The sequence below is a fragment of the Salvelinus alpinus genome, chromosome 25 (assembly GCF_045679555.1).
Source record: "Salvelinus alpinus chromosome 25, SLU_Salpinus.1, whole genome shotgun sequence".
Lineage (NCBI taxonomy): Eukaryota > Metazoa > Chordata > Actinopteri > Salmoniformes > Salmonidae > Salvelinus > Salvelinus alpinus.
The window spans coordinates 41,987,100-42,001,568 of NC_092110.1; the positions used below are offsets into that span (position 1 = coordinate 41,987,100).

The window sequence follows — 14,469 nt, forward strand, 5'->3', positions numbered from 1 at the left end:
TAACGGTACTGTATATATTGATATAACGGTACTGTATATATTGATATAACGGTACTGAATATATTGATATAATGGTACTGTATATATTGATATAATGGTAGTGAATATATTGATATAATGGTACTGAATATATTGATATATTGATATAATAGTACTGTATATATTGATATAATGGTACTGTATATATTGATATAATGGTAGTGAATATATTGATATAATAGTACTGTATATATTGATATAATGGTACTGAATATATTGATATAATGGTACTGAATATATTGATATAATGGTACTGTATATATTGATATAATGGTAGTGAATATATTGATATAATGGTACTGAATATATTGATATAACGGTACTGAATATATTGATATATTGATATAATGGTAGTGAATATATTGATATAATGGTACTGTATATATTGATATAATGGTAGTGAAAATATTGATATAAGGGTAGTGAATATATTGATATAATGGTACTGTATGTATTGATATAATGGTAGTGAATATATTGATATAATGGTAGTGAATATATTGATATAATGGTACTGTATATATTGATATAATGGTACTGAATATATTGATATAACGGTACTGAATATATTGATATAACGGTAGTGAATATATTGATATAACGGTACTGAATATATTGATATAACGGTACTGTATATATTGATATAATGGTAGTGAATATATTGATATAATGGTACTGAATATATTGATATAACGGTACTGTATATATTGATATAATGGTAGTGAATATATTGATATAATGCTACTGAATATATTGATATATTGATATAATAGTACTGTATATATTGATATAATGGTACTGTATATATTGATATAATGGTAGTGAATATATTGATATAATAGTACTGTATATATTGATATAATGGTACTGAATATATTGATATAATGGTAGTGAATATATTGATATAATGGTACCGTATATATTGATATAATGGTAGTGAATATATTGATATAATAGTACTGTATATATTGATATAATGGTAGTGAATATATTGATATAATAGTACTGTATATATTGATATAACGGTACTGAATATATTGATATAACGGTAGTGAATATATTGATATAACGGTACTGAATATATTGATATAACGGTACTGTATATATTGATATAATGGTAGTGAATATATTGATATAATGGTACTGAATATATTGATATAACGGTACTGTATATATTGATATAATGGTAGTGAATATATTGATATAATGCTACTGAATATATTGATATATTGATATAATAGTACTGTATATATTGATATAATGGTACTGTATATATTGATATAATGGTAGTGAATATATTGATATAATAGTACTGTATATATTGATATAATGGTACTGAATATATTGATATAATGGTAGTGAATATATTGATATAATGGTACCGTATATATTGATATAATGGTAGTGAATATATTGATATAATAGTACTGTATATATTGATATAATGGTACTGAATATATTGATATAATGGTAGTGAATATATTGATATAATGGTACCGTATATATTGATATAATGGTAGTGAATATATTGATATAATAGTACTGTATATATTGATATAATGGTAGTGAATATATTGATATAATAGTACTGTATATATTGATATAATGGTAGTGAATATATTGATATAATGGTACTGTATATATTGATATAATGGTAGTGAATATATTGATATAATGGTACTGAATATATTGATATATTGATATAATGGTAGTGAATATATTGATATAATGGTACTGAATATATTGATATAACGGTACTGAATATATTGATATATTGATATAATGGTAGTGAATATATTGATATAATGGTACTGTATATATTGATATAATGGTACTGTATATATTGATATAATGGTAATGTATATATTGATATAATGGTACTGTATATATTGATATAATGGTACTGAATATATTGATATATTGATATAACGGTACTGAATATATTGATATAACGGTACTGTATATATTGATATAATGGTAGTGAATATATTGATATAATGGTAGTGAATATATTGATATAATGGTACTGAATATATTGATATAACGGTAGTGAATATATTGATATAACGGTACTGAATATATTGATATAACGGTACTGTATATATTGATATAATGGTAGTGAATATATTGATATAACGGTACTGAATATATTGATATAACGGTACTGTATATATTGATATAATGGTAGTGAATATATTGATATAACGGTACTGAATATATTGATATAACGGTACTGTATATATTGATATAATGGTACTGAATATATTGATATAACGGTACTGAATATATTGATATATTGATATAATGGTAGTGAATATATTGATATAATGGTACTGAATATATTGATATAACGGTACTGAATATATTGATATATTGATATAATGGTAGTGAATATATTGATATAATGGTACTGTATATATTGATATAATGGTAGTGAAAATATTGATATAATGGTAGTGAATATATTGATATAATGGTACTGTATGTATTGATATAATGGTAGTGAATATATTGATATAATGGTAGTGAATATATTGATATAATGGTAGTGAATATATTGATATAATGGTAGTGAATATATTGATATAATGGTACTGAATATATTGATATAATGGTAGTGAATATATTGATATAATGGTACTCTATATATTGATATAATGGTAGTGAATATATTGATATAATGGTACTGAATATATTGATATAACGGTAGTGAATATATTGATATAACGGTCGTGAATATATTGATATAACGGTACTGAATATATTGATATAACGGTACTGTATATATTGATATAACGGTACTGTATATATTGATATAACGGTACTGAATATATTGATATAATGGTACTGTATATATTGATATAATGGTAGTGAATATATTGATATAATGGTACTGAATATATTGATATATTGATATAATAGTACTGTATATATTGATATAATGGTACTGTATATATTGATATAATGGTAGTGAATATATTGATATAATAGTACTGAATATATTGATATAATGGTGCTGAATATATTGATATAATGGTACTGTATATATTGATATAATGGTAGTGAATATATTGATATAATGGTAGTGAATATATTGATATAACGGTACTGAATATATTGATATATTGATATAATGGTAGTGAATATATTGATATAATGGTACTGTATATATTGATATAACGGTAGTGAATATATTGATATAACGGTCGTGAATATATTGATATAACGGTCGTGAATATATTGATATAACGGTACTGTATATATTGATATAACGGTACTGTATATATTGATATAACGGTACTGAATATATTGATATAATGGTACTGTATATATTGATATAATGGTAGTGAATATATTGATATAATGGTACTGAATATATTGATATAATGGTAGTGAATATATTGATATAATGGTACTGAATATATTGATATAATGGTACTGTATATATTGATATAATGGTAGTGAATATATTGATATAATAGTACTGTATATATTGATATAATGGTACTGAATATATTGATATAATGGTAGTGAATATATTGATATAATGGTACTGTATATATTGATATAATGGTAGTGAATATATTGATATAATGGTACTGAATATATTGATATAACGGTACTGAATATATTGATATATTGATATAATGGTAGTGAATATATTGATATAATGGTACTGAATATATTGATATAACGGTACTGAATATATTGATATATTGATATAATGGTAGTGAATATATTGATATAATGGTACTGTATATATTGATATAATGGTAGTGAAAATATTGATATAATGGTAGTGAATATATTGATATAATGGTACTGTATGTATTGATATAATGGTAGTGAATATATTGATATAATGGTAGTGAATATATTGATATAATGGTAGTGAATATATTGATATAATGGTAGTGAATATATTGATATAATGGTACTGGATATATTGATATAATGGTAGTGAATATATTGATATAATGGTAGTGAATATATTGATATAATGGTACTGGATATATTGATATAATGGTACTGTATATATTGATATAATGGTAGTGAATATATTGATATAATGGTACTGAATATATTGATATAACGGTAGTGAATATATTGATATAACGGTACTGAATATATTGATATAACGGTACTGTATATATTGATATAACGGTACTGTATATATTGATATAACGGTACTGAATATATTGATATAATGGTACTGTATATATTGATATAATGGTAGTGAATATATTGATATAATGGTACTGAATATATTGATATATTGATATAATAGTACTGTATATATTGATATAATGGTACTGTATATATTGATATAATGGTAGTGAATATATTGATATAATAGTACTGTATATATTGATATAATGGTACTGAATATATTGATATAATGGTACTGAATATATTGATATAATGGTACTGTATATATTGATATAATGGTAGTGAATATATTGATATAATGGTACTGAATATATTGATATAACGGTACTGAATATATTGATATATTGATATAATGGTACTGTATATATTGATATAATGGTAGTGAAAATATTGATATAAGGGTAGTGAATATATTGATATAATGGTACTGTATGTATTGATATAATGGTAGTGAATATATTGATATAATGGTAGTGAATATATTGATATAATGGTACTGTATATATTGATATAATGGTACTGAATATATTGATATAACGGTACTGAATATATTGATATAACGGTAGTGAATATATTGATATAACGGTACTGAATATATTGATATAACGGTACTGTATATATTGATATAATGGTAGTGAATATATTGATATAATGGTACTGAATATATTGATATAACGGTACTGTATATATTGATATAATGGTAGTGAATATATTGATATAATGCTACTGAATATATTGATATATTGATATAATAGTACTGTATATATTGATATAATGGTACTGTATATATTGATATAATGGTAGTGAATATATTGATATAATAGTACTGTATATATTGATATAATGGTACTGAATATATTGATATAATGGTAGTGAATATATTGATATAATGGTACCGTATATATTGATATAATGGTAGTGAATATATTGATATAATAGTACTGTATATATTGATATAATGGTAGTGAATATATTGATATAATAGTACTGTATATATTGATATAACGGTACTGAATATATTGATATAACGGTAGTGAATATATTGATATAACGGTACTGAATATATTGATATAACGGTACTGTATATATTGATATAATGGTAGTGAATATATTGATATAATGGTACTGAATATATTGATATAACGGTACTGTATATATTGATATAATGGTAGTGAATATATTGATATAATGCTACTGAATATATTGATATATTGATATAATAGTACTGTATATATTGATATAATGGTACTGTATATATTGATATAATGGTAGTGAATATATTGATATAATAGTACTGTATATATTGATATAATGGTACTGAATATATTGATATAATGGTAGTGAATATATTGATATAATGGTACCGTATATATTGATATAATGGTAGTGAATATATTGATATAATAGTACTGTATATATTGATATAATGGTACTGAATATATTGATATAATGGTAGTGAATATATTGATATAATGGTACCGTATATATTGATATAATGGTAGTGAATATATTGATATAATAGTACTGTATATATTGATATAATGGTAGTGAATATATTGATATAATAGTACTGTATATATTGATATAATGGTAGTGAATATATTGATATAATGGTACTGTATATATTGATATAATGGTAGTGAATATATTGATATAATGGTACTGAATATATTGATATATTGATATAATGGTAATGAATATATTGATATAATGGTACTGAATATATTGATATAACGGTACTGAATATATTGATATATTGATATAATGGTAGTGAATATATTGATATAATGGTACTGTATATATTGATATAATGGTACTGTATATATTGATATAATGGTAATGTATATATTGATATAATGGTACTGTATATATTGATATAATGGTACTGAATATATTGATATATTGATATAATGGTACTGTATATATTGATATAATGGTACTGAATATATTGATATATTGATATAACGGTACTGAATATATTGATATAACGGTACTGTATATATTGATATAATGGTAGTGAATATATTGATATAATGGTAGTGAATATATTGATATAATGGTACTGAATATATTGATATAACGGTAGTGAATATATTGATATAACGGTACTGAATATATTGATATAACGGTACTGTATATATTGATATAATGGTAGTGAATATATTGATATAACGGTACTGAATATATTGATATAACGGTACTGTATATATTGATATAATGGTAGTGAATATATTGATATAACGGTACTGAATATATTGATATAACGGTACTGTATATATTGATATAATGGTACTGAATATATTGATATAACGGTACTGAATATATTGATATATTGATATAATGGTAGTGAATATATTGATATAATGGTACTGAATATATTGATATAACGGTACTGAATATATTGATATATTGATATAATGGTAGTGAATATATTGATATAATGGTACTGTATATATTGATATAATGGTAGTGAAAATATTGATATAATGGTAGTGAATATATTGATATAATGGTACTGTATGTATTGATATAATGGTAGTGAATATATTGATATAATGGTAGTGAATATATTGATATAATGGTAGTGAATATATTGATATAATGGTAGTGAATATATTGATATAATGGTACTGAATATATTGATATAATGGTAGTGAATATATTGATATAATGGTACTCTATATATTGATATAATGGTAGTGAATATATTGATATAATGGTACTGAATATATTGATATAACGGTAGTGAATATATTGATATAACGGTCGTGAATATATTGATATAACGGTACTGAATATATTGATATAACGGTACTGTATATATTGATATAACGGTACTGTATATATTGATATAACGGTACTGAATATATTGATATAATGGTACTGTATATATTGATATAATGGTAGTGAATATATTGATATAATGGTACTGAATATATTGATATATTGATATAATAGTACTGTATATATTGATATAATGGTACTGTATATATTGATATAATGGTAGTGAATATATTGATATAATAGTACTGAATATATTGATATAATGGTGCTGAATATATTGATATAATGGTACTGTATATATTGATATAATGGTAGTGAATATATTGATATAATGGTAGTGAATATATTGATATAACGGTACTGAATATATTGATATATTGATATAATGGTAGTGAATATATTGATATAATGGTACTGTATATATTGATATAACGGTAGTGAATATATTGATATAACGGTCGTGAATATATTGATATAACGGTCGTGAATATATTGATATAACGGTACTGTATATATTGATATAACGGTACTGTATATATTGATATAACGGTACTGAATATATTGATATAATGGTACTGTATATATTGATATAATGGTAGTGAATATATTGATATAATGGTACTGAATATATTGATATAATGGTAGTGAATATATTGATATAATGGTACTGAATATATTGATATATTGATATAATAGTACTGTATATATTGATATAATGGTACTGTATATATTGATATAATGGTAGTGAATATATTGATATAATAGTATTGTATATATTGATATAATGGTGCTGAATATATTGATATAATGGTACTGAATATATTGATATAATGGTACTGTATATATTGATATAATGGTAGTGAATATATTGATATAATGGTACTGAATATATTGATATAACGGTACTGAATATATTGATATATTGATATAATGGTAGTGAATATATTGATATAATGGTACTGTATATATTGATATAATGGTAGTGAAAATATTGATATAATGGTAGTGAATATATTGATATAATGGTACTGTATGTATTGATATAATGGTAGTGAATATATTGATATAATGGTAGTGAATATATTGATATAATGGTAGTGAATATATTGATATAATGGTAGTGAATATATTGATATAATGGTACTGAATATATTGATATAATGGTAGTGAATATATTGATATAATGGTACTGAATATATTGATATAATGGTACTGTATATATTGATATAATGGTAGTGAATATATTGATATAATGGTACTGAATATATTGATATAACGGTAGTGAATATATTGATATAACGGTACTGAATATATTGATATAACGGTACTGTATATATTGATATAACGGTACTGTATATATTGATATAACGGTACTGCATATATTGATATAATGGTACTGTATATATTGATATAATGGTAGTGAATATATTGATATAATGGTACTGAATATATTGATATATTGATATAATAGTACTGTATATATTGATATAATGGTACTGTATATATTGATATAATGGTAGTGAATATATTGATATAATAGTACTGTATATATTGATATAATGGTACTGAATATATTGATATAATGGTACTGTATATATTGATATAATGGTAGTGAATATATTGATATAATGGTACTGAATATATTGATATAACGGTACTGAATATATTGATATATTGATATAATGGTAGTGAATATATTGATATAATGGTACTGTATATATTGATATAATGGTAGTGAAAATATGGATATAAGGGTAGTGAATATATTGATATAATGGTACTGTATGTATTGATATAATGGTAGTGAATATATTGATATAATGGTAGTGAATATATTGATATAATGGTACTGTATATATTGATATAACGGTACTGAATATATTGATATAACGGTACTGAATATATTGATATAACGGTAGTGAATATATTGATATAACGGTACTGAATATATTGATATAACGGTACTGTATATATTGATATAATGGTACTGAATATATTGATATAATGGTACTGAATATATTGATATAACGGTACTGTATATATTGATATAATGGTAGTGAATATATTGATATAATGCTACTGAATATATTGATATATTGATATAATAGTACTGTATATATTGATATAATGGTACTGTATATATTGATATAATGGTAGTGAATATATTGATATAATAGTACTGTATATATTGATATAATGGTAGTGAATATATTGATATAATAGTACTGTATATATTGATATAATGGTACTGAATATATTGATATAATGGTAGTGAATATATTGATATAATGGTACCGTATATATTGATATAATGGTAGTGAATATATTGATATAATAGTACTGTATATATTGATATAATGGTAGTGAATATATTGATATAATAGTACTGTATATATTGATATAATGGTAGTGAATATATTGATATAATGGTACTGTATATATTGATATAATGGTAGTGAATATATTGATATAATGGTACTGAATATATTGATATATTGATATAATGGTAGTGAATATATTGATATAATGGTACTGAATATATTGATATAACGGTACTGAATATATTGATATATTGATATAATGGTAGTGAATATATTGATATAATGGTACTGTATATATTGATATAATGGTAGTGAATATATTGATATAATGGTAGTGAATATATTGATATAATGGTACTGTATATATTGATATAATGGTAGTGAATATATTGATATAATGGTAGTGAATATATTGATATAATGGTACTGAATATATTGATATATTGATATAATGGTAGTGAATATATTGATATAATGGCACTGTATATATTGATATAATGGCACTGTATATATTGATATAATGGTACTGAATATATTGATATAATGGTACTGAATATATTGATATAATGGTACTGAATATATTGATATAATGGTACTGTATATATTGATATAATGGTACTGAATATATTGATATAATGGTACTGAATATATTGATATAATGGTACTGTATATATTGATATAATGGTACTGAATATATTGATATAATGGTACTGAATATATTGATATAACGGTACTGAATATATTGATATATTGATATAATGGTAGTGAATATATTGATATAATGGTACTGTATATATTGATATAATGGTAGTGAATATATTGATATAATGGTAGTGAATATATTGATATAATGGTACTGTATATATTGATATAATGGTAGTGAATATATTGATATAATGGTAGTGAATATATTGATATAATGGTACTGAATATATTGATATATTGATATAATGGTAGTGAATATATTGATATAATGGCACTGTATATATTGATATAATGGCACTGTATATATTGATATAATGGTACTGAATATATTGATATAATGGTACTGAATATATTGATATAATGGTACTGAATATATTGATATAATGGTACTGTATATATTGATATAATGGTACTGAATATATTGATATAATGGTACTGAATATATTGATATAATGGTACTGTATATATTGATATAATGGTACTGAATATATTGATATAATGGTACTGAATATATTGATATACAGCACTTTGACTTTTTAAACGTAATTTACGCTTGGACCGACATCTGTGTAGCATTCACTATGAGTGTGATCTCTGGGAGCCTTTAAAAGACGTGCTGTCGATCCAGAATGCATTGCGGCTTGACGACAACGTGCCATATTGATTGAACACAGCCAGGGTTGCGTAAAGATGGATAAAGACCTGTTTTGGTGGTTCATCCCAGATGGGTCTGAAGACACTGGTGGGGAGGAGAGGAGGTGGTCCCTTCGTCACGCTGATGACTCTGTTCCCATAAGGTCCTGCTGGTCCTGGTGCCTGACCCTGTCCCTCCGGGCCCGCTGGTCCTGCCTGGTGTCGAGGACTTCGAGAAGAAGGGTACGGCAGCCTTGGTATCTGCCACCTCAGACATACCGTCCGTTCTCTGGGTGAATCCCTCAGCGACTGCTGCTCCTGTGTGTACGAGGGCTTCAACAGAACAGGCACCTGACTGTCTGTGTCCTCTTCCTCGTCGTCCTCCTCGGTATTACTCGCTTCCCCCTCCCTCCTCAGGGTCCCGTCTGGGCTACAGGTGGTGACAGAGGAGTAGTCGAACACGGAGGTGTCCCCAACGTCCTCCTCCGTGTCACAGTCATCAGTGCTTCTCTGAACCATGTGAGGACCAGGGGTCTGAGGGCCGTGTCCATGTCCTTGTCCCTTAACCCCCGTAGCCTGACTCGGAGACTCCTGTCCAGAGTCGCTGTCCCCCCACCCAGGGGGTGCCGTATGGAGGAAGGCGCTGATGTCCCCACCGTAGACCAGTCCAGCCAGGCCACAGGAGTCATGGAGATGAGACAGGAGGGTCCCGCCTGTCCTGTCTCTGTAACAACTCTTCTTCCGTACAGTACCGGTAGGCCAACAGGCAACAGGCATGCTCTGGCAGCCAGCGGCACAGTTAGATAGACGTGAGCTTAGTTGTTGTTCCTCTCTAGGGAGAGAGATCACATGAAATAGCTTCACGTCAATTATAACGCCACTTACAGGTAGCAGACACTGTTATCCAGTAACTACAGAGAGTACATGCAGACGTTCTGTTGCATACTATGCCATTTCAGCAGACATTTCGTTGTATACTATGCATGCCATTTAAGCAGACGTTTTGTTGTGTACTATGCCATTTCAGCAGATGTTTTGTTGTGTACTATGCATGCCATTTAAGCAGACGTTCTGTTGTATACTATGCATGACATTTAAGCAGACGTTTTGTTGTGTACTATGCATGCCATTTAAGCAGACGTTCTGTTGTATACTATGCATGCCATTTAAGCAGACGTTTTGTTGTGTACTATGCCATTTAAGCAGACGTTTTGTTGTGTACTATGCCATTTCAGCAGACATTTTGTTGTGTACTATGCCATTTCAGCAGACATTTTGTTGCATACTATGCATGCCATTTAAGCAGACGTTCTGTTGTATACTATGCATGCCATTTAAGCAGACGTTTTGTTGTGTACTATGCCATTTAAGCAGACGTTTTGTTGTGTACTATGCCATTTCAGCAGACATTTTGTTGTGTACTATGCCATTTCAGCAGACATTTTGTTGCATACTATGCATGCCATTTAAGCAGACGTTCTGTTGTATACTATGCATGCCATTTAAGCAGACGTTTTGTTGTGTACTATGCCATTTAAGCAGACGTTTTGTTGTGTACTATGCCATTTCAGCAGACATTTTGTTGTGTACTATGCCATTTCAGCAGACATTTTGTTGTATACTATGCCATTTCAGCAGACATTTTGTTGCATACTATGCCATTTCAGCAGACATTTTGTTGTGTACTATGCCATTTCAGCAGACATTTTGTTGTATACTATGCATGCCATTTAAGCAGACGTTTTGTTGCAAACAAACATATTTGTGCCATTTTCTATCTGCGACTTTTGACAACGTTTCACTGCTGAACATGACCTTGGTGTATGTTCTGCATTGTGCCTCTAGAGGCCTCTTACCCTCCCAGGCCACCAGATGGCGACAAAAACACACTCACCGTTTCCCAGCAGCATCACGGGACTCCTGTCTGTGTTTCTGTGTGTCCGTGGCAGGGCAGAGCTGGCTTCTGCGATCGCACGACTTGGCACAGGGACAGGCAGAGCAGCTGCCACTGAAACACAGAGGAACTGCTGAGTGGGAACGGTCTGGACACTCCAATATGGCGTGTTTCAGGCAGATCTTAAAATAAGCATGACAGTCTATATGACCGCCTATCTATGTGACCGTCTGTATGATCATTGAAATCTCTCCCACAGAATCCCGTGATGGATCTTGGATTTGGAGAACATTTTTTTGAATTATATTGAATTTCAAATGTATATATACATTTTATATGGGTGTCTGATTATTTTGTTTCTGAAATGTTTGGCCTGTTTATTGACTATTAACTGTCAAATTGAGTAGCTGCCCAGTGTGCACATGATTAGAGGAGGAGACTGGAGGAGGGGAATAGTGGAGGAGAGTAGTGGAGGAGGGAAGAGGAGATGAGAGGAGGAGAGAATAGAGGAGGAGGGCAGTGGAGGTGGCTGGTGTGTGAATTAGTTCTGAAATGATTCCGTGGTTCTGTGTGTAATGGAACCCTGATCTCATAGGGTTTACTGCTTTAGTCCAGGGCCACAGAGACCAACCCGTAGGGTTTACTGCTTTAGTCCAGGGCCACAGAGACCAACCCGTAGGGTTTACTGCTTTAGTCCAGGGCCACAGAGACCAACCTATAGGGTTTACTGCTTTAGTCCAGGGCCACAGAGACCAACCTATAGGGTTTACTGCTTTAGTCCAGGGCCACAGAGACCAACCTATAGGGTTTACTGCTTTAGTCCAGGGCCACAGAGACCAACCCGTAGGGTTTACTGCTTTAGTCCAGGGCCACAGAGACCAACCTATAGGGTTTACTGCTTTAGTCCAGGGCCACAGAGACCAACCTATAGGGTTTACTGCTTTAGTCCAGGGCCACAGAGACCAACCCATAGGGCTTACTGCTTTAGTCCAGGGCCACAGAGACCAACCTATAGGGTTTACTGCTTTAGTCCAGGGCCACAGAGACCAACCCATAGGGTTTACTGCTTTAGTCCAGGGCCACAGAGACCAACCTATAGGGTTTACTGCTTTAGTCCAGGGCCACAGAGACCAACCTATAGGGTTTACTGCTTTAGTCCAGGGCCACAGAGACCAACCTATAGGGCTTACTGCTTTAGTCCAGGGCCACAGAGACCAACCTATAGGGTTTACTGCTTTAGTCCAGGGCCACAGAGACCAACCCATAGGGCTTACTGCTTTAGACCAGGGCCACAGAGACCAACCCATAGGGCTTACTGCTTTAGTCCAGGGCCACAGAGACCAACCCATGGGGCTTACTGCTTTAGTCCAGGGCCACAGAGACCAACCCATAGGGCTTACTGCTTTAGTCCAGGGCCACAGAGACCAACCTATAGGGTTTACTGCTTTAGTCCAGGGCCACAGAGACCAACCCATAGGGTTTACTGCTTTAGTCCAGGGCCACAGAGACCAACCTATAGGGTTTACTGCTTTAGTCCAGGGCCACAGAGACCAACCTATAGGGTTTACTGCTTTAGTCCAGGGCCACAGAGACCAACCCGTAGGGTTTACTGCTTTAGTCCAGGGCCACAGAGACCAACCTATAGGGTTTACTGCTTTAGTCCAGGGCCACAGAGACCAACCTATAGGGTTTACTGCTTTAGTCCAGGGCCACAGAGACCAACCCGTAGGGTTTACTGCTTTAGTCCAGGGCCACAGAGACCAACCTATAGGGTTTACTGCTTTAGTCCAGGGCCACAGAGACCAACCTATAGGGTTTACTGCTTTAGTCCAGGGCCACAGAGACCAACCCATAGGGCTTACTGCTTTAGTCCAGGGCCACAGAGACCAACCTATAGGGTTTACTGCTTTAGTCCAGGGCCAC

General features: G+C 29.5%; 1 protein-coding gene across 5 annotated transcripts in view; it reads right to left on the bottom strand.

Moving 5' to 3' along the window:
* Positions 1 to 14,469, bottom strand: part of LOC139553982 (uncharacterized) — a 70,930-nt gene that overhangs the window by 35,850 nt on the left and 20,611 nt on the right. For all 5 annotated transcript variants that reach the window (XM_071366821.1, XM_071366820.1, XM_071366823.1 and 2 more), the window contains 2 exons: positions 12,547 to 12,660; positions 10,722 to 11,484 (listed from right to left, as the gene is read on the bottom strand). In XM_071366821.1, the coding sequence (XP_071222922.1) occupies positions 10,722 to 11,484; positions 12,547 to 12,660 (877 nt within the window). The remainder of the gene's footprint in view (positions 1 to 10,721; positions 11,485 to 12,546; positions 12,661 to 14,469) is intronic.